This window comes from Balaenoptera borealis (assembly GCF_965194805.1).
Source record: "Balaenoptera borealis genome assembly, chromosome: 5".
NCBI classification, from domain to species: domain Eukaryota; kingdom Metazoa; phylum Chordata; class Mammalia; order Artiodactyla; family Balaenopteridae; genus Balaenoptera; species Balaenoptera borealis.
The window spans coordinates 48,521,505-48,544,546 of record NC_138862.1 but is presented as its reverse complement, the minus strand read 5'-3'; the positions used below and the strand labels follow the sequence as shown (position 1 = coordinate 48,544,546).

Genomic DNA, 23,042 nt, shown 5'->3' with positions numbered 1-23,042 from the left:
TTAAAAAAAAAACAAAAAAAACACAAACACATGGAGGCTAAACAATACGTTACTAAATAACCAAGAGATCACTGAAGAAATCAAAGAGGAAATCAAAAAATACCTAGAGACAAATGACAACGAAAACACGACAATCCAAAACCTATGGGAAGCAGCAAAAGCAGTTCTAAGATGGAAGTTTATAGGAATACAATCCTACCTCAAGAAACAAGAAAAATCTCAAATAAACAATCTAACCTTACACCTAAAGGAACTAGAGAAAGAAGAACAAACAAAACCCAAAGATCGTAGAAGGAAAGAAAGCATAAAGATCAGAGCAGAAATAAATGAAACAGAAAACAATAGCAAAGAACAATAAAACTAAAAGCTGGTTCTTTGAGAAGATAAACAAAATTGATAAACCTTTAGACAGACTCATCAAGAAACAGAGGGAGAGGACTCAAATCAATAAAACTAGAAATGAAAAAGGAGAAGTTACAACAGACACTGCAGAAATACAAAGCATTATAAGAGACTATTGCAAGCTACTCTATGCCAATAAAATGGACAACCTGGAAGAAATGGACAAATTCTTAGAACACTATAACCTTCCAAGACTGAACCAGGAAGAAATAGAAAATATGAACAGACCAATCACAAGAAATGAAATTGAAACTGTAATTAAAAATCTTCCAAAAATCAAAAGTCCAGGATCAGATGGCTTCACAGGTGAATTCTACCACACATTTAGAGAAGAGCTAACACCCTTCCTTCTCAAACTCTTCCAAAAAATTGCAGAGGAAGGAACACTCCCAAACTCATTCTACAAAGCCACCATCACCCTGCTACCAAAACCAGACAAAGATACTACAAAAAAAGAAAATTACAGGCCAATATCACTGATGAATATAGATGCAAAAATCCCCAACAAAATACTAGCAAACAGAATCCAACAACACATTAAAAGGATCATACACCATGATGAAATGGGATTTATCCCACGGACACAAGGATTCTTCAATATACACAAATCAATCAATGTGATACACCATATTAACAAATTGAAGAAGAAAAACCATATGATCATCTCAGTAGATGCAGAAGAAGCTTTTGACAAAATTCAACACCCATTTATGATAAAAACTCTCCAGAGAGTGGGCACAGAGGGAACCTACCTCAACATAATAAAGGCCATATACGACAAACCCACAGCCAACGTCATTCTCAATGGTGGAAAACTGAAAGCATTTCCTTCTAAGATCAGGAACAAGACAAGGATGTCCACTCTCGCCACTATTATTCAACATAGCTTTGGAAGTCCTAGCCACAGCAATCAGAGAAGAAAAAGAAATAAAAGAAATACAAATTGGAAAAGAAGAAGTAAAACTGTCACTGTTGCAGATGACATGATACTATACACAAATAATCCTAAAGATGTCATCAGAAAACTACTAGAGCTAATCAATGAATTTGGTAAAATTGCAGGATACAAAATTAATGCACAAAAATCTCTTGCATTCCTGTACACTAACACCAAAAGGTCAGAAAAAGAAATTAAGGAAACAATCCCATTCACCATTGCAACAAAAAGAATAAAGTACCAAGGAATAAACCTATGTAAGGAGGTAAAAGACCTGTCCTCAGAAAACTGTAAGACATGGATGAAAGAAATCAAAGGGGACACAAACAGATGGAGAAGTACACCATGTTCCTGGATTGGAAGAATCAATATTGTGAAAATGACTATACTACCCAAAGCAAACTACAGTTTCAATGCAATCTCTATCAAATTACCAATGGCATTTTTTACAGAACTAGAACAAAAAATCTTAAAATCTGTATGGAGACACAAAAGACTCAAAACAGCCAGAGCAATCTTGAGGGAAAAAAATGGAGGCGGAGGAATCAGACTCCCTAACTTCAGACTATACTACAAAGCTACAGTAATCAAGACAATATGGTACTGGCACAAAAACAGAAATATAGATCAATGCAACAGGATAGAAAGCCCAAAGATAAACCCACACACCTATGGTCAACTTATCTATGACAAAGGAGGCAAGGATACACAACGGAGAAAAGACAGTCTCTTCAATAAGTGGTGCTGGGACAGACCTACTAGAGAATGGACTTGAGGATATGGGGAGGGGGAAGGGTAAGCTGTGACAAAGTGAGAGAGTGGCATGGACATATATACACTACCAAACGTAAAATAGATAGCTAGTGGGAAACAGCCACATAGCACAGGGAGATCAGCTCGGTGCTTTGTGACCACCTAGAGGGGTGGGATAGGGAGGGTGGGAGGGAGGGAGACACAAGAGGGAAGAGATATGGGAACATATGTATATGTATAACTGATTCACTTTCACTTTCTTATAAAGCAGAAATTAACACACCATTGTAAAGCAATTATACTCCAATAAAGATGTTAAAAAAAAAAAAAAGTGGTGCTGGGAAAACTGGATGGCTACATGTAAAAGAATGAAATTAGAACATTCCTTAACACCATATACAAAAATAAACTTAAAACGGATTGAAGACCTAAATGTAAGACCGGACACTATAAAACTCTTAGAGGAAAACATAGGAAGAACACTCTTTGACATAAATCACAGCAAGATGTTTTTTGACCCACCTCCTAGAGTAATGGAAATAAAAACAAAAATAAACAAATGGGACCTAATGAGACTTAAAAGCTTTTGCACAGCAAAGGAAACTACAAACAAGCAAAAAGACAACCCTCAGAATGGGAGAAAATATTTGCACATGAATCAATGGACAAAGGATTAATCTCCAAAATATATAAACAGCTCATGCAGCTCAATATTAAAAAAACAAACAACCCAATCCAAAAATGGGCAGAAGACCTAAATAGACATTTCTCCAAAGAAGACACACAGATGGCCAAGAGGTGCATGAAAGGCTGCTCAACATCACTTATTATTACAGAACTGCGAATCAAAACTACAATGAGGAGGCTTCCCTGGTGGCGCAGTGGTTGAGAATCTGCCTGCCAATGCAGGGGACATGGGTTCGAGCCCTGGTCTGGGAAGATCCCACATGCCGCGGAGCAACTAGGCCCGTGAGCCACAACTACTGAGCCTGCGCGTCTGGAGCTTGTGCTCTGCAACAAGAGAGGCCGCGACAGTGAGAGGCCCGCACACCGCGATGAAGAGTGGCCCCCGCTTGCCGCAACTAGAGAAAGCCCTCGCACAGAAACGAAGACCCAACACAGCCAAAAATAAATAAATAAATTAAAAAAAAAAACAAAACACTACAATGAGGTATCACCTCACACCAGTCAGAATGGCCATCATCAGAAAATCTACAAACAACAAATGCTAGAGAGGGTGTGGAATAAAGGGAACGCTCTTGCAGTGTTGGTGGGAATGTAAATTGATACAGCTACTATGGAGAACAGTATGGAGGTTCCTTGAAAAAACTAAAAATAGAATTACCATATGACCCAGCAATTCCACTACTGGGCATATACCCAGAGAAAACCATAATTCAAAAAGACACATGCACCCCAATGTTCACTGCAGCACTATTTATAATAGCCAGGTCATGGAAGCAACCTAAATGCCCATCGACGGATGAATGGATAAAGAAGATGTGGTACATATACACAATGGAATATTACTCAGCCATAAAAAGGAATGAAATTGGGTCATTTGTAGCGACGTGGATGGACCTAGAGACTGTCATACAGAGTGAAGTAAGTCAGAAAGAGAAAAACAAATACCGTATATTAACGCATATATGTGGAATCTAGAAAAATGGTATACATGATCTTATTTGCAAAGCAGAAATAGAAGCACAGACATAGAGAACAAATGTATGTATACCGGGGGGAAAGAGGTGGTGTGGGAGGAACCGGGAGAATGGGATTGACATATATACACTAATATGTATAAAACAGATAACTAGCAAGAACCTGCTGTATGAAAATTAATTAATTTAATTAAAGGAAAAAAGCATAGAATGTATTATTCAGTTCATTAAGTAACTCGGATAGGACACAATGACTAGAAGGATGGCCACATAAAGAAACAATACATGATATAATTTCCAAGATGCAGAGAAGAAACCAATTTTTAACATCTTTTCCATTAACATAGGTGAGATGTTAACAATAAAACATATGAACACCTGGAAATAAACTGATAAAGAAAAGCAGTATGTGGAGAGAAATAAGTGAATAGAAAGGTTGTTTCACCAAAACCAAAAAGCTTACAAATCTATTCCTTAGAGCAGAATATAGACTACTGTAGGTTTCTGCACAGTACTGGCTCTACTTGTTGAATTCTGATCTAAGTTTCATAATATTCTACAGATGCTTTAACTCCTTCAAGTTATATGCAAATGTAGTTGTATCAGCATCTATGATTTCTTCTGGGAAAATGGTCAAAAGTTTTCTTCAGATCCTTGACCTAAAATTGGAGATTTTTGTTTGGAGAGATAGGATTCAGAAAAGGCCATTTGCTTTGACCTGAAATATAAAAGGTTTCACCATAAGGAGGCCAGAAGGATCTCACTGTAGTATTTCAGCACATCTCTTTAATATGTTCTGAAATCTGGAAGTGAAACTAGAAATTACTAATCAATCACCAAATATTTATCAAGCCATCTACCACTAACACAACTCCACATGGCTGGAGCAAGAGGGAAATGACGGATAATGCATCTTTAACTAAATCAAACAAAACTCCAAAATTTAAATGGGGCCAAAAAGAGAGTATCTCAGAATCTAAAGGTTGCAAGGGATTATACAATGCCACTTTTCCACAAAACTATCTTCTATTAAGCCCCTTACAGCCAGTCATCCAGAGTCTATAAAATACTACTATTTCACAATATGGACAGTTTTAAGCATGTGAAACTTATATGCAAACACAAAAATTATTTTTTAAAAAGTGTTTATTTTTAAAGTGCAACATCTAATATTAAAAGTTGAGGAAAGCAAGTCTTTTAAAATCTACTTTCAAGACATACTTAAATTTCAGTCTATATTTTATAATATATTTGGTCCCCAAACTATATTCAGTTCCAAATTTGTCAATAAACCTTGCTTTATCTTAATGTAAGTAGTACATGTCATATGTAAAATGGAAAAAAATACATTTTTCTTTGCATATTATGAACACTGTGCTTAAGATAAACTATACACCATTTGAGTGTACTAATCTAAGATTACTTTTTTACTTGAAACTATTAATACTTCATATATCACATAAAATTCATGAAATGATTTCCATTACTATGGTTCATTAGTTAACTATTACATTGAAAAGGGTTCAAGAGTCAAAGGGGTTTGAAAACCAACCTATGTCATAAACCCAGGAGTCTAAGACTAGCTGTAAAACAATCATCCAGAGAGCACTTTAACAATGGGATCCCCGGGCCCTGCCCTCCAAGAGGTCTGGGATGAGATCCAGGAATTGGTATAATAAAATCTCCCAGTAATCTTAATGAACGGCCAGGTTTGGGAACACAGATATGAGTATTAGCACAGATGCAGGAATAAGAAAGGGTGACAATGCAGGTGCCATCCTACTCCTGCTGAAGAAGAGTTAGAAAAAAAATCTGCAAAAAGATATAAAAAGGATAAATCAGAATAAAATGACTTCATGGTATACCATTTTCAGGAATGTTGGTGGATGGTCCCGGTTCTCCAGGTGGTTCCAAGCTATCCAATAAGCGATTCACTTTATTTCGAAGTTCTATCAGTTCTCGACGAAGATATTTCACCTGACTTGATTCAAGGGGTCTTGGTTGGCCATTAACTGGAATAAAAGCATTAATTTTCTTAAAATTAGGAAATATTCTTCAACAAGGATATCAGTAGAATAATATGCAATAAGGAAAAACCAAAATAACTTCTTTAAAAAGTTAAACAAAATCAAACAAGATACCTATTGACATCATTCAAATAACTTTTTAAGGAAAGGATTCTTCATTGCTAGTTACTAATTTTTGGAAAAAATAAATATTCATCAGTCTTTGCTGATGCCAGATCTATGGCTTACGACCCATAATGGTAAAACAAAACAAAACAAGTTAATTAAAAGAATTCAACTACAGTGAAATAAATTAAAAATACAGAAAGCTTTAATATATTTTTAATAGAAATTATGTACCTTCAAAAGCTCATTTTATTTCACACAATTCTTGTATAGCCTTAAAATATTCAATAAACACCTTATTAAAGGTACAATATGACTGTAGGTTTGTTATCATTCTTGCCTACTTCTGACCTAAAAAAAAGAAAAATTAGCTACCTAAAATAACTGACCTAAAAAGTAACCTATTAAAAAAAAATGCAGGGCTTCCCTGGTGGTGCAGTGGTTGAGAGTCTGCCTGCTAATGCAGGGGACACGGGTTCGAGCCCTGGTCTGGGAGGATCCCACATGCCGTGGAGCAACTGGGCCCGTGAGCCACAACTGCTGAGCCTGCACGTCTGGAGCCTGTGCTCTGCAAAAAGAGAGGCCGCGATAGTAGGAGGCCCGCGCACCGCGATGAAGAGTGCCCCACACTTGCCGCAACTAGAGAAAGCCCTCGCACAGAAACGAAGACCCAACACAGTCATAAATAAATTAATTAATTAATTAATTTAAAAAAAAAATGCAGAATTCATAAATTCCCATCACCGCTGTCCTTCAAAGTAGTTACTTCAAAAGCAGCACATTAGCCACAAAAAGTCAGATTATTCAATAATCATTGTTTTTTTTAAACAAAGGCAGTATTACCTCATTTAATTACCCATTTTGTGCAAATGACTTTCAGCTGACTAAAAAATAAAGAATCCTTCATCCAGCAACAAAGACTGTCACCACTGAGATTGTTAATTTAAAAGTTTTTAATTTATTAATTCACAAGGCTCTGAATGCAAACCTCAAGATAGTTGAAAAATTAAACTAAACTCAAATGTTTTTTATGCATTGTCAGTATACATATATACAAATTCCTAAGGCACCAAATTAGAAATCTATTTGAAAATAAAGGTTCAGTGAGATTCTTTGTAAAATATGTTTCAAACATCAAACCACCAATATAAGCTTTTAAAAGACAATCCAACAGTATTTTACATACTCCCTATATAGTTATGAGGAAGTTCAAATATAATCTACCTGTATCAATGACTGGCTTTTACTGGGTATTACTGTTTTTCTCTAATAGCTGAAAAGGAGAAAAGCAGCTCCTGACAGCTAAGAACTGGCCCAGTACTGTAGGACAGGCTTGAGTGTTGCTAGAAGCTGGCGTGGCACTGACAGGTAGGTTGTGGTGTTCTCTTGTTGAACATAAACAATTTCAGAAAACGCTGACAGTACATCAAATATATCTCAATAAAATTTTTAAAAATTTAAAAAACAGACAAAGAACACGAACAATCAGAAAAGATCACTGTGGGACTGTGATAGCTCAAGACAAAAAAGAGAGCCAGTCCATTATCATGTGAGAACTAGACAAAAACAAGATCGTTGACCAAACCACAAAAATGACCAAACATCCCTGGCTAACTATGCGTGACTGTCGCAGTTTTACCAATCACAGCTTTAGCCTCAATTCACTACCCCCACCAAAGCCCCATTCCTTGAACCTTATCCAAAATCATCTAACACAAGCCCAAGCCCTATGAAAATTCCTTCCTAACACGTTTTTACTGACACCCTATTGTTCTCCATGGTGTTCATTCTCCCTCATTGCAATGTATTTGAAATTAAGCCCCGTTTCATTCCTAAAACCGCTTACTTGTGCCTTCTTTTTTCTTACGTAATCTCAATAGAGGTTTGCTAGTTGTATATTTTCAAAATTGCTGATCCTATCAATTCCCCAACTTCTAGTTCATTTCTGCTCTTTATTATTTTCTTCCTTCTAAGTTATCTAGACTTATTTTGTCCTTTTCCTTTTTAGCTTTAGCATGCTCTAAAAACTATGTCATATAAAAGTCATCACTAATTATTTCTAATTCGTATTATGATTTCTTCTTTGATATGTTACTTAAAAGCATATTTTTATCTTCAAAAGTATGGGAGTTTGGGTTCTTTTTTGTCAAATAGTTCCTAATGAGACCAGAGAATATGATCTCTAGGATATTCCTTCCCTGATATTTATTGAGACTCATTAGAAAACCTAGTACATGATCAGCTTTTATAAATATCCATACGCACTAAAGAAAAACTGAATCCTGTGCTGATTGCTAGATGTATAAGATCAAACCTGTATTTGTTCTGTTTAAATTTTGAGGCTGCTTAACCTATCAGTTTCAAAGAGAAGCGTATTAAAAGCTCTCTTATGAATTTTTCCTTCTTCTGTCTATTTTTTTTTTCTATTTTTCCTTGAGGAAAAATCTAAGGCTATGATGTGTAAGTGTTCAGAATTATTATATCTTCCCAGAGAATTATTCTTTATCATGATGAAGTGACTATTACTAATAAAGTTTTCACTTAAGAGTCTACTCTGTTATACTACAAACTAGCCTTGCGTTTGTCTAGTATACAAACTTTTCTAGCCCTTTACTTTCCAACTCTGCATAATAATCTTTTGGTATGTCTCTTATAATCAGCATGTAACGAAACTGTTTAACCAATAAAAGCGTCTGTCTTTTAACTTGTATGTTTAGTCTGTTTATCTGTACTGTGGTTAGTATTTTGTGCTACTTTCTATTTTTCAAGCTTTCTCTGTGCTTCTTTTCCTCCTTCCTCACCATCTAGTTAACCAAGTAAGTACCCTTTGTTTCCTTCTTTTCCCTCTACTATTTCTAGTCTTTCAATAATCCCTCTTACATTTTAGAAAAGCATACTTCAATTTAAAAAACCTAAGTTAATTACTATCCTCCTCCCAAAGAATCCAAGTCTTTAAAGTATTTTAATTCCTATCATCCTCTCCTGTCTTACATATAATTATTGCTCAGTATTTTTGTCCCATATTGTTTCTATATTCCTAAAACTATTATTTTTTAATAATCAGTGCTCATTTAAATTCACACATTAACCAGTTTATTTGCTCACAATTTCTTGCATCTTTTACCATTCTTCTGGACTCAATTTCCTTCTTGTTGACAAACCATTTTAAAAAATTCTTTTAACAAGCGTCCGTGACGCTTGTTAAATTCTCAGTTGAAAATGTTATTTCCCCTTATTCCTTAAGTTTAGCAGACTACAGAATGCTACTTCTCTACCCATCTTTTTCTGAACAGTGGAAGATGTTATTCTACTGTCTTCCAGTTTCTGTTATTGTTACTGTGAAGAAGTCTACTTACAGTCTAATTGCTTTGTAAGTGATCAGTCTACAGGCTGATTCACTCAGGCTACTTTTAAGATTATCTTTTTGTCTTATATATTCTCCAGCTTCATGACAATACATCCAATGGAGATTTATTTTTACTTACCCTGCTCAGGACTCACTGTGCCTCCTGAAACTGAGGGTTTATATCTTTTATATAATTCTGAAAAATTCTTTAGTCATTATTTCCTCATATATTTCCACTCCCCTATTCTCTCCTTCCTTAAAGTCTTAATGGAGGGGCTTCCCTGGTGGCGCAGTGGTTGAGAATCTGCCTGCCAATGCAGGGGACACGGGTTCGAGCCCTGGTCTGGGAGGATCCTGCATGCCGCGGAGCAACTAGGCCCGTGAGCCACAATTACTGAGCCTGCGCGTCTGGAGCCTGTGCTCCGCAACAAGAGAGGCCGCGATAGTGAGAGGCCCGCGCACCGCGATGAAGAGTGGCCCCCGCTTGCCGCAACTAGAGAAAGCCCTTGCACAGAAACGAAGACCCAACACAGCCATAAATAAGTTAATTAATTAATTAAAATTTTAAAAAAAAGTCTTAATGGAAATAAGCTGGACTTTCTCAAATTCCCTCTCATTATTCTCCGTCTCTGTGTTTTTACACTCTATTCTGTCATTTCTTTAGACCACCTTCCAGTTTACTAATTCCCTCTTTGGCTGTGACTAATCTGCTGTTCTAACTCACCACTTAGTATTTAATTTCTATTTTAATTGACTAATATTTTTCATTTCCACAAGTTACCTTAAGTTCTTTTTTATTGTGGGGGGGGGTTTATTGATGTATAGCTGATTTACAACGTTGTGTTAGTTTCAGGTGTACAGCACAGTGATTCAGTTATATATATTCTTTTTCAGATTCTTTTCCATTATAGGTTATTACAAGATGGTTGAATCTTGTAATACAGTTCCCTGTGCTATACTGTAGGTCCTTGTTGTTTATCTACCTTAAGTTTTTAATCGATTCCTTTTTTCATAGTGCCTAGTTCTTATATTCTTATTTCGTCTTTTATGTCCAATAACTTTTAATATATATTTTATTATCACTTCTACTAACTGAAGTTCTTGGAAATCTAATCCTACTATTAGTTGTATCCATTTTCTTGCTTACATGGATGTTTCACGTGTCTTACAGTTTTGACCTCTAAGTTCATCAACAGGATTTTATCTGTGAGAAGCCTATGTGATCTGAAGTGAGAACATACACCCTCCAGAGAGATTTCTGCCTTTGTTTCTTGCAATTTTTCGTGGTAGTATCTGGGCTTGGGAGTTCCCAAAGGACCACTGGTTATGAATCCTCAAGAGAGCCTTTGCAAACCCCTGACATCCCAGGGTATATGAGAGTTTCCCCTGTCAATTCCTTGACTCTACCAACGAAGAGATATTTTTCTTCTACAATATTCTTTTTGAGAGTATAGCCACTGAGGGTCTAGGACCCAAGGCCTATACCACGTAGATACCAAATGACAAATCCTTAGATTATGCACACTAAAACCTTCACCATCACCACCAAAAGCATCCCAAGTCTCAGCTTTTGGTACTTCAGGTGCTGGTTTTTAACTCCAACTATATTTTGGTCCCTGACATTTTCCTCAAGTTCTTGAGCAAGCTCAGGTGTGTAATTCAAAAAGTATATTTGAAATAGTTTATTTAGCACATCCTCAGTGTTTCTGGGATGAAGATTTTCAGTTTACCTAATCTGCTTGATAGGTGGCCAATAGTGGTTAAGTATTTTAGATTCAATATTGTAAAAAGATACCTTTTATTTAAAAAAATTTTTAACAGTTTTTGTTATTAGCATTTTTAAATGATTCATGTTCACCCTTCCTAGATGGAGAGAAAATAAATACAAATTAAATCAATTGGCCATGATCATATTTCATGGAACTGTAATGGTCAGTGCCACATAATTTTTTTTTTCCAGTAAGTTTATTACAATTTGTTTCCTCTGACAGGTTCTAAGACAAACACCCAGTTTGCCTGAGTTTTAAAAGGGTATTTCCTTTGCCCCACTTGAGCCACAAAATTTTTTAAAAATGCTAACCAAAACATCCAGAAAAAAAGTCCACATTTTATTTTTCACATAATCATACTACCACTTTAACTCTGCAATCACTTCTATCTTGTCCCTTAAGCATTCTGCCTTGCAAATCTGTCATGATCTATAAGAAAACAAAATCTAATAGATTAAAATTAGTCTTATATTTGTTTTTTATCAGAACTATCTCTAATCTTTAAGTACTCCTTGAAAAATAATTTCTAAAAAGTATCAGGCCTATACGTTAAACCCTGAGAATAAGTAAAAACATACTACATTAGAAAAGATAATTATATATTCTTAGAGAACTAAACTTACTAAAGGTAGTTTTAACACTGCAATTATTTTCAATCCTGGAAACACTTATACAAGTGGCACACATTACTATTTAGGGTAACTGAGCAAATGGGTTATTTAAAATATGTCTACTTTCTACTAATCTTCAAAGAAAAAGAATATAGTTAAGCCTTAATAATTTAAAAATCCTGATATAGCTGAAAAGTTACCACTTAATTCCGAGTCTTTAAAACGAAGAAAGCTAAACAGTTTTTCATAAAAATACAATGAATAAAATAGTAAATTTATTAGAAAGTTTACCACTTACCAAATAACGTCAGTTTCAGTATCCTACTACACTGAATTGCAAAGGAAAGGTCAGAACTATCAAAAATTGTTATAAGATCTCCATCTGAAACAAACAAAAAAAAGTTTCAGATTTGCACCAGTAGTAAACTAGGATATATGTTCAATTAAAATGCAAAATGTAGATCACAGAGCATAATTAGCATCTCCCATAAAAACCTTAAACAAATATAAAGGATCTAGGAAAGATGTATTTGTTCAAATGATACTAAATCAATTTCACTTATTACTTTTATGGCAAGATATTTATCAAATCCTCAGAAGAAGAGCCAACAAACACATAGCTAAGATTAATACATTAAGTAATCTTTTACTAGTCACCAGGAGGAGATTACAGTTTAGACTGAAATCTTTTCCATTCTAAAAAATTTAAATGTATTTATCAGAAATTAAAGTAATAAGGACTTACCTGGTGGCACAGTGGTTAAGAATCGCCTGCCAATTCAGGGGACATGGGTTTGAGCCCTGGTCTGGGAATATCCCACATGCTGCGGAGCAACTAAGCCTGTGTGCCACAACTACTGAGCCTGCACGCCACAACTACTGAGCCCACATGCCACAACTACTGAAACCCATGCACCTAGAGCCTGTGCTCCACAACAAGAGAAGCCACCACATGAGAAGCCTGCGCACAGCAAGGAAGAGTAGCCCGCGCTCGCCCCAACTAGAGAAAGCCCACGCACAGCGACAAAGACCCAACACAGCCATAAATAAATAAGTTTATTTAAAAAAAAAGTAATTAAAGTAATAATGAATCTCAAGGTTCAAATTTTAATTCTAAGTACAGTAAAACGCCACTGACACAAATGGAGGGGAAGCCACATACAACAGTAACTAAAAAGGTTGTAAAAAAAAAATTTTTGCAGGATTGTCCTAATAAATGGATAGACAGTGGAGTCTTTCAGGTCCCTGACCGTCTCGATGCTGAGATGGAAACTATCAATTCTCCACAGAAAAAATATTCATACACACAAGATTCTGAAATACCCTAGATCCCAAGGATAAAGAATACTATAATTAGCATATCAACTGCCTGTTCAAAAGCTTTCAAAGGGCTAGGAAAAAAACTGCTAGAGAGAGAAAGAACAGAAAAGCAGCCACAGCAAGAAACTGATCAGGGGCCTCTGCAAGGTATCTTCGACACAGCTGGGGGGACGGAGGGTGCCTGGGGAGACTGAGAGGCTGCTCCAGCGATGCTCTGCTACACCAATTTTAACACTGATTAGGCAGGCTTATTTTGGACAAAGATGGCAATAAAAGCCATAACTGAGGATTTTATCATTGTTTTTTGCTCTTTACAGCCACATCCATTTTTTACAACAAAAACATCTAACGCTCAACTTCAGGGACTCTACTCATAAACATATTTTTAAGAAAATAAAGTATATATGTAAAAGAAGGAAACTTTCTATAACTGCCTTTTTCTTTTCTGATTCCCACAACAGAAACAGTATCTCTGACGGCAGGAACTCTTTACCTAAGTCAGTCTTCTATGCTCGTGCCCAACAGTCTATGGAACACAAATCTGTACAATTCAAAGCACTCAAAAACATGATGAAAAACAAATTCAATGTGATAACTAGATGTGGAAGTTTCAACAATGAGGATACCCAAAGCAACCAATGGACAAATCCTTGTTTACAGGACCTCAAACTAAGAATGGTTTTTATATTTTTAGAGGTTCTAGAAAAAAGAAGATGAGACAGAGGCCTTATGTGACCCACAATGCTAAAGTATTTATTATCTGATCCTTTAAAGAAAAAGCTTGCTGACCCTTCCCTAAACAAAAATAAGAGAGTTAAGAGAAAGCCAGTAAAACAGTAAATTCAGTTTAAGATATGCCAAGTTTCAGGTAAGAGCAAATCATCTGAGGTAAAACCATTCAAAACGAGTTGTAAAGTCAAAAAAAAAAAAAAAAGAACAAATTGATCAAATTTAGGCATACATTTGGAAGTCAAACAGTGGAAAGTCAATGTATTGTAAGTAGATGAGATTACTAGGGAAGAGAACAGGAAGAAAACTGCTCTCCTTTTTTGTTCCTTAACATGGGTGACCCTCAAAAATTAGTTCTGGGTACCATTAGATGATACATTGCAAAAAAAAGAAAGGAGAATTACACCCGTAGTGAAATAATCAGCTTAGCTGATCATCAATGATTTATACTTCCCTTCCTCAGTGTAAATTGTTGAAAAGTGCCTGTCCAACCAGGGACATTTCCCAACCTACTGACATCGGCACAGTCATGTGACTGAGGTCTGACCAATGTGAAGTGAACAGAAACTAGGCCTAGAGAGTACAATCTCCCATGTGATCCTCTACACTCTGTCTTCATGCAGCTGCTTGCTGGATGTCAGTGCTCAAGGTGAGCTTGTAAGCCATGTGTTGAATATATCAGAGCTGGGTCCCTGTCAACCTGGGTCCCTGAATGATTTCTTGAGTGTTAAACCATCAAGATTTTAAGATTTCTGCTGTAACAGCTGGCATTACTTCAAGCCAACACACAGAGAGAAACAGAGAAGAAGCTATTAGTGATAAGAAGAAAACTGAGACAGCACAATGTCAGAGATATTAAGGGGTAAGAGTAGTTTAACAAGGACGGTGTGGATAGCAGTGCCAAGTATTGAGATCAAGGTGAAATAGACTGGAAATAAATTCAGCGATAAGAAAGATACTGGTAACTACCTAAAGCACAATTATCAGTAGAGATGTTAACAAAGAAGACAGGTTTAAAGAAAAAGAAATAAAGACAGTCTACTACTATAATTCTACTATGTCTTTGATGAGACATTTGTCATGTAAAACCCATCTCCATAGAAAGTTTTGTGGTCCAATGAGTCTGAGAACACTGCATAAACTGACACCGTACATCAGTATATTACATGTTCTGAAAACTCCTGCAATAAAGAAATACATTTGTCTTTTTTTAAACCAGCTTTCCCATACTTAGTTGACCATGAAATCCTTTCTCATTCAATACCTACTAACATCCCTTTCACATTGGGAAACACAAGTAAAAGTTTGGTTTTAAAGCAAAAAGGAAGCCAGAATTTGCACAGGCATAAGAGAAAAAAAAAAATGGCTTGTAAAAATGTGTGAAAGTGTCCTATCACTTAAAACCCCCTTCTAATAATAAATCACTTAGCTATTTTTAACTTATAAAAGAATTATAACTACATGAACGTTCCATTAAATAAAAGAAAGTGGTACTCAATTACCATGGAAGGACACAATTTTTATTCTGATTTCAATGAAAAATGGACAAAAGAACACATATAATATTTAGACTTTTAAAAACTAACTTGAGAAACACTCTTACCTTCATCTTTATATTTTATTGTAACTTCATCATTACTCAGAAGTTTTCCTCTGAAGACTCTCTGCATCATTAGCACTAATTCATCATAAGTAATATCTTCATTATGAATGGGAATTCGTCGAATATCCTCTCCCAGTTGAGCTTTGATGATTAGCTTCCCACTCAGATCCAACTGCCCATTCATGGTGGACTCCAGGATGTTCTATATAGACAACTCTAGAAAAAGACTGACAAAATGGTTTTGATGATTAAACAGCTATAAAACATATTTTAAAAGTTGAAAAGCAAAGCTACGATTAGAATCTAAGAAATTCTGGTCTTCAAAGGAGATCCACTGTTCCAGTGTTACGATATTCATGTTAAAATGGTCTGGAGAAAAAAAAAAAAAAAAAAAAAATGGTCTGGAGAGACTTCCCTGTTGGCACAGTGGTTAAGAATCCGCCTGCCAATGCAGGGGACACGGGTACAAGCCCTGGTCCTGGGAAGATCCCACATGCTGCGGAGCAATTAAGCCCATGCGCCACAACTACTGAGTCTGTGCTCTAGAGCCAGCGTGCCACAACTACTGAGCCCGCGCGCCCAGAGCCCGTGCTCCGCAACAAGAGAAGCCACGGCAATGAGAAGCCCGTGCGCAGCAAAGACCCAATGCAGCCTAAAATAAATAAATAAATTTATTTTAAAAAAATGGTCTGGAGGTGGCTTTATTATGTGCCTAAGAAAATAAGTTTTATTATTTTATATCTATTATTATTTTACCCATATATTTAACTGCTTATCTGATTTAGATTTCTTACTTAACATGTCTAGAACAAACTCCTCATCTTCTCCTCAAAATCTGCTTCTCCTGTAGTCTTCTCCATCTGTTAGTAACAATTCTCCTTCTAAGTTGTTCGAGATAAAAAAAAAATCTTAGTTTCTCTCTTTTCCTCACACCTTACATACACCAAATTGCCAACAAATCTAGTTGCCACAACCTTTAAGATATCTCTAGAATCCAGTCACTGTAGTACCTTCACCTCTATCAACTTAATCCAAGCCACCATCATCTCTTGCCTGGATTATTGCAAAAGACTCCTAACTGGTCTGCCTGCCCTTTACCTTTGTCTGCTTTTAATCTATTCTCAACACATCAGAGTTATCCTGTTAAATAAAATCTAGTATCACTACTTCAAAATCTTCCAATAGATTCCCATCTCACTCTTGGTAAAAGCCAGAACTACAAGGTCATGACCTGACCTCTGGTCCCTGGCCAAGTATTTAACCTCATTTCCCACCTCTCTCCCTGGCTACCCTGCTACACTCATACTTCACATTCTCCTTCTCAAGACTTGGCACTTGCTGCTTCCTTTATCTTGAGCCCTTTTCACACCCTTCACATGATTCAGATCCCTGATCAAATGTTAACTTCTCAGAGGTTTTCCCTGGCCATCTAACTTAAAATGGCTTCACTGTCACTTTCTTATCCTGCTTCATTTTTCTGCAAAGCACTTATCACTACCAAATATTTTAAATGTATTAATTTTTTACTGTCTTTTCCACTAGAAAGTAGGGAAATAAATGGTTTTGTTCACTGTATTTCCGGAGCCTAGAACAGTGCCTAGCACACGGTTAATCATTCAATAGCCGTTAAATGAAGGGAAAAATAAATCCTGGCTTCCAAACTCTATTAGCCTGTATATACTAACTGCTAGCCCTGAAGAGAAGAGCATGTGTGAACGCTAAAATAGTCTCAAATTTTTCTCACTAAAATAAGAAAGACCTCACGAGTATTTTCTCCAATTTTTCTATTTTGGAAACTTGAGGACAAAGAACAAATCAGTGATACCCTCCTGAGCTTTCTACCAAGACTGTCCACTACTGTTTCTGCATCTTCCATAACACACCCTTTCCCCAAACCTGAGTGTGTGTGATTAGACAGCACACTTGAAGAATAAGACAGTATCAGAGAACTAAATACTAACTTGCTATTGAATTTTCCCTTCTTGGGTTTTATTTTAATCTTATTTCAGGTTATTCAGTGTGCTTCTCCTGTAATGACTCTGTAATCCTAAATTCAAAATAATGTCTGAGGTCTCTAGTAATTTATACCATTACCATATAACAACAGAAAATACACTTATGCTTAATTAATGTGTTAATATCTCTTCTTCTCAAGGCCTATCTCTTCTTTCCAAGACCAAGATGTTCTTGAACACATTATCTGTAACCACGGAGCATTTCCCTAGTATCAACTCCTTCCTCCTCCTGCCCCAAGCAAATGATCTCTCAGACTATTTAAAGTACCTTATAATCTCCTACTGGACACATTCTGGTTTCAACACCATGCTTTTCTACTAGCAGCTTTCTGTTTTCTCTTCTTAAATGTGTTATTTCATTGACATCATATTTAGCGTTCATAATTCTCTACATTTACTCCTTCGTGTGTGTGTGTGAAAGCACTCCACCTGGCCCCCAACACACCAACGCTTCAAATACTTGAAGAAAGTTTTCATGAATCCTAATTCATTTCATGAATAGTACACATAAATGCCCTAATATTCTTCATATATATGCCCCATGTCCTTCTAATTAACTACTCCTTAAATGAATGTCTCTAGACCCCCTTGACACCCTCTGAACAAATTAATTTTATGAGTGAATCTTTAATGCCCCATCTTAAAATGGGGCAATAAATATTGAATCTAACACTCTGAGGTCAGTTCAGAACAGAGCGGACTGTGCTCTACGATCTGGATGCTATGCTTGTCCTGACGGAAAATAAGAATACACTTAGCTTTTTATCTGCCCATTCTGACAAAAGACTTCTCATGAAGACTCTGATTAACTGAAACCTCCATACAACCCCTTCACCTGTTAGCCAAACCAGCCCTCTTCATTTGGGAAATACTTAAATACCTACTATATGCCAAGCTCTGAAGTATCATTACTTCAATAAGATGGTAAAGATTCCACCTTGTTTGCCCTGCAGCCTGAGAAGAATAAAGAACTTCAGCAAATCAATCTATGTAACCTTCTCTTACCTACAGGATGTGTAAACCGTCAATAGTGTAGTTAAGGACCAGGGCTTAGCTTCAGCAGGATGGTTCTACCTATTCTCAGCAGCATCTAAAATAGTGCCTGACATATAGTATTTAAAAACTTGTTTTCGTTCCCTAAACAAAAGATGAATGACAAATAATAAAGTTCTGATAGAGGGACTGAGAGAAGAAAGCTGTACGATCAGATGAGTTACTAAGTCAAACCTTCAAACTGTACCTTCTTTATGTAGCTAGAAGTGACTCCCTACAACAGACATATTCCTAATCAAGAGAAATCTCCAACATTAAATATAATTGATATAATCCTTTTGATCATGAAGGAATTGTTGCTCGGTTACAACGGATCTGAAAATATGAGTCTCTTTTACTTTGCATCTGCCATGTTTGCCTGCAAATTCATTTACTGGTTGGACTGGGCTGTAACCTACCTGTGGCCAGGAACCAGGCCTTCTTTCCTAAGGGTGTCCCCAGTTTGTGCAGTCATCTCCATAAAGCATGCACACAAGTTACCACAAAAAGAAGAGTACCCTGGAAGGGAAAATCCCATCCCCACATTTGTTTACATAACTGTAGAATCCAGGTCCTCTTTTTTCTCTAACTTCAATCACAAGGTAGAGACTGCTGTGAACTACTAGTTCCTAGGGCTGCTGGTGAAATCCTTACAGCTTTTTCTTCTCCCCATTTCTCCTTCTTTCTTCTTGTCCTTGCCCCACTCCCTCTGAAGCCCAGAAATGACGCAGCCACTAACTTACGAAATCTTCCTACAGGAACACTGTTCTCAGAACTGGAGAATAAAGTGTCAGGCCCAAGGAGACACGTAAAAAGCCTGCCTCTTAAACCAGGATGTAGGTTCAGTGACCAAACCTCCAGCTCCACTAGCCCTGTAGTTAGGGCCCTGCTCAAATTCAGAGGGGCCTGCTTAGGCACCTCCAGAGGGTAGCAATTTCCTTTTAAGAAATCCTAAGCAAAACCAAACCCTTGAGTATTCCGAAGAATGCAAGGAGTCTCAAATCCTGCCTGACCAGAGGCAGCATAGCAAGATGGTAAAGATATCCCCTACTAGCTGTGTGACCTTAGGCAAATACTTCTCCAAATCTCACTTTCATCATATGCAAAATGGGAATATCTAAGTTTGGAAGAATCCTTGTGATGATTAAATGAGACCATGCATCGAAAATACTTAGCACAGCGCCTAGCAAAGTAAACTCTTAAAAGTTAGTTGTCATCACCACTATCAAACTGGGTTGGACCTCCAGACGGCGCTTGATTAAGGACTGACATAGCCAAGGAACAAGGTTTCTCCTAAGTGACCCCAATTAACTTATTCCCACAGGCGCCATTCTCCACCCTTCTCACCCTTCCAAGCCCCTCTGAGGGTTAGGCACTGGACCACCCCAGGCCTCCCAAAGTCCCTCTCCTCTCCCTCGGGCAGTCCAACCCCTAGGAGCCAGATGGAATCCGCGCAAGTGCCCGTGCTGACCCAAACACCCCTTAGAGCCCCCCAGAGGGCCTGCTTCGCTGCCACTGTGGCCAGCGGGGCCCCCCTCCCCTCCCCGGACGTGGTCTCCCCTCCCCCACGCGAGGCCCAGCCCGGCCTCCGTCCTCCCGACCTCCAGCCCTTCCCACGACCCCTCCGACCCCACCCGTCCCGCGCCTGCCGGTTCGAACGAGGCCCTCCCAGCGTTTTCCACGTCTCCCGGCCCGCCTTGCCCGAGAGATCGGCCGCGCCCCCGTCTCCAGCGGCCATACCGGCTTCCCGAGGCCGCCGCTGCCGCCCCTCCGCGGGTCTCTGCTGATCCAACCGGTGCGAGGCCGCCACCGCCGGGCTCTGGGGCGTTGGGGGAAGGCTACTGTCACGGCCCACTCGGTTGCCCTCCGGGGCCGCTGCACCTCGCTGGCAGGCTCGCGCGGGCCCCGGCCAATCGCACGGACCCACCAAGCCTAGCGAGAGCTCGGGCCCAGTACGTGGCAGGTGAGGAAAGAAGAGGGGCGGGAACAAGAAGAAAATCTGTCCTTTCGCTCCGCCTTACAACGAGCAAATCAACCCAGGAAGCATGCGCAGCGGCGAGGGGTGGGGAACTGACAACGCCGCAGCTTGCAGGAGCCTGAATCTCTGCTTTCTCACTGGAAGACCGAGGGTAGGAAATGCGAGCTGGATGGATGCACGCATGCGCGAGGCGTGACAAGGCACTTCCGGTTTTCCTGAACGCTAGTATTTCCTGTCTCTCGCCCGTGGGCGGGGCGTAATTTGCTGTTTTAGACTCTTTGAGAGCAGGTTTAAAGTGGGCGTTAGTCCAAGTTTGGGTGCTTCTTGTTTTGTGGCCATTGTAGTTCTCCTAGTCATATCTCCAGAAAACTAATCCTTTTCCCGCCTTCCTTCTACAAACTCATTCATTCATTATTGGGCGCCTACGCTTTGTAAAGCACTGCGCTGGGAATGGAAATGAATCAGTTTGTGAGCAAGGAGTTCCGAATAGCGTTTACGAGACGGGACAAACTTATGACTGTGTAAAAGATAAAGGCTGGGAAATTAAGGCTGATTAAGGATTCCAGAAGCCTTTTTGGAAATAAGGCTTTGAGCCTTATTTGAGCGTACCCTAAATACTGTTCCCTTCTCTCTTATCTAAAGCATTTGTTTTGAATATGCCTGTTTATGTAAGAAATGATCTGGCTTTAGACTGAAGCCTAAAATTTTGGGGGAGGGTAGGAATAGGTGATAAAATCTGGGCATGGGGGCAGTGCTGTTTTAAAAGTTGCAAGGAATTTTGCCTTCTAAGACGGAGACTAGGCAAAAAGCAATTTGAACTTACTTGGTCCCCAGTTGTTCACCAGGATAGGTAAAGTGAATTCGGGATGAGAAGTTATATTCTTTTAGTACTGTAAAGAGTATGACCTTTTTGCAGTTAAAAGTCTCTGAAAAATTCTGTTTGAGAGTGAAATATATGAGTTTAGAATGCTTTTGCCTCTGAAATGTATTTTTTGAGCAATTGCTTGCAGGGTTTGGGGAACTGAAGACGGTAGAAAGAATGAAAAAAAGTTCCAGATTTTCTCCAAAGACGGTTTTTCTTTGCTTTTTAGAACTGACTAATCCAGATTTGGGGAAATGAACTGCTGTCCAATAATCGTATTCTGATGTCTTTGAGATGGTTTGAGATTGGATTAAACCACACAAATATGGACAGAGGTAAAAATATTCCTAAAAGAAGTGAATAATACTACTGTCAATCTCCCTAAAGAGAGGTCAGAACCTGGGGCAGGGGATAAGGGGATGAACCTTAGCCTGGAATGAGGGGAAAACACTTCATCTCTCTAGGCTCCCAGGAAAGGGGCTTGCCATTGAGGAGAAATAAACTGATCCCTGCTACACTAGGGCCAGCTGGAAGCTGGCAAGAAAGGCACCCATAGGGTGGTCTTCCAGAGGGAGTAGGGCTTGTGGACTCTGAGAGCAGCTTATGGTTCTTTATGTTGTAATTGCCTCATGCTTCATCCTCAAGCAATTAGTGAAGTCTTGCTTAATGTTAAAACCTGTTCCTAGCTACAACTGGGAAAATTGAGAGATGGGGTAGTGATGATTCAGGTCATCAGGTCAAAGCAGAAGCAGGAGCTGCCTGGGGCAAGAAGTGAGACATGAGAGAGTAAAGCATCATTTGGAAGCCAGATCAGAGGCTCAAGTGACACGAGACAAGATGCAACATTGAAGAAATATACATTTTGAAATTTTCAATGAAGAACGTCGTAAAAGATTTTGCCTCGGACTTCCCTGGTGGCGCAGTGGTTAAGAATCCACCTGCCAGTGCAGGGGACACGGGTTCAAGCCCTGGTCCAGGAAGATCCCACATGCCGCGGAGCAACTAAGCCCATGCGCCACAACTACTGACCCTGCGTTCTAGAGCCTGTGAGCCACAACTACCGAAGCCCACGTGCTTAGAGCCCGTGATCTGCAACAAGAGAAGCCACAGCAATGAGAAGCCCGCGCACCGCAACGAAGAGTAGAAGAGTAGCCCCAGCTCGCCGCATCTAGAGAAAGCCCACAAGAAGCAACGAAGACCCAACGCAGCCAAAAAATAAATTAAAAAATTAATTTAAAAAGAAAAGATTTTGCCTCTTGCTGTCCAGCTGAATGTAGGCTTACAATATTGTGATTGGGCATGAAATCAAGGATATTTGAGTTTAGTAATATGTCATATGAGTGCAGGCCATTAGCATCTGAGTTTGTCAAATTGCCCCCTTTAGGTTATAAACACCTTTATAACCAAAACCTTATCCTATGCATTTTCTTGTTTCAGCTAAATACTAAATTGTCCACTGAAACTTCAGTGACCTTTCCTGTTCCTGATCCTATATAACAATTACATTTTAAAAATTAATTTCAGAGCATAATGAACAGCTGAAACTCAACACCCAACCCAAAGATTAGAACATTACCCATAGGGCTTCCCTGGTGGCGCAGTGGTTAAGAATCCACCTGCCAATGCAGGGGACACGGGTTCGAGCCCTGGTCTGGGAAGATCCCATATGCCGCGCAGCAAATAAGCCCATGCACCACAACTACTGAGCCTGTGCTCTAGGGCCTGTGAGCCACAACTACTGAGCTCGTATGCTGCAACTACTGAAGCCCATGCACCTAAAGCCCGTGCACCACAACGAAGAGTAGCCCCCACTCACCGCAACTAGAGAAAGCCGCTGCACAGCAACAAAGACCCAATGCAGCCATAAATAAATAAATAAATAAATAAATAAC

General features: G+C 38.6%; 1 protein-coding gene across 11 annotated transcripts in view; it reads right to left on the bottom strand.

The window, feature by feature from the left end:
* The window catches only part of TFG (trafficking from ER to golgi regulator), a 38,201-nt gene extending 17,787 nt beyond the window's left edge, over nt 1-20,414 (bottom strand). For 3 of the 11 annotated variants that reach the window (XM_082392159.1, XM_082392153.1, XM_082392161.1), the window contains exons 1-4: nt 20,051-20,414; nt 15,264-15,490; nt 11,910-11,993; nt 5,619-5,765 (exon numbers count right to left, since the gene is read on the bottom strand). In XM_082392159.1, the coding sequence (XP_082248285.1) occupies nt 5,619-5,765; nt 11,910-11,993; nt 15,264-15,447 (415 nt within the window). In that variant the 5' untranslated portion in view covers nt 15,448-15,490; nt 20,051-20,414. Of the gene's footprint in view, nt 1-5,618; nt 5,766-11,909; nt 11,994-15,263; nt 15,491-16,057; nt 16,078-20,050 lie in introns of those variants that run through there. The other 8 variants (XM_082392158.1, XM_082392160.1, XM_082392156.1 and 5 more) reach the window with 7 other exon arrangements.
* Between the last annotated feature and the right edge of the window lie 2,628 nt (nt 20,415-23,042).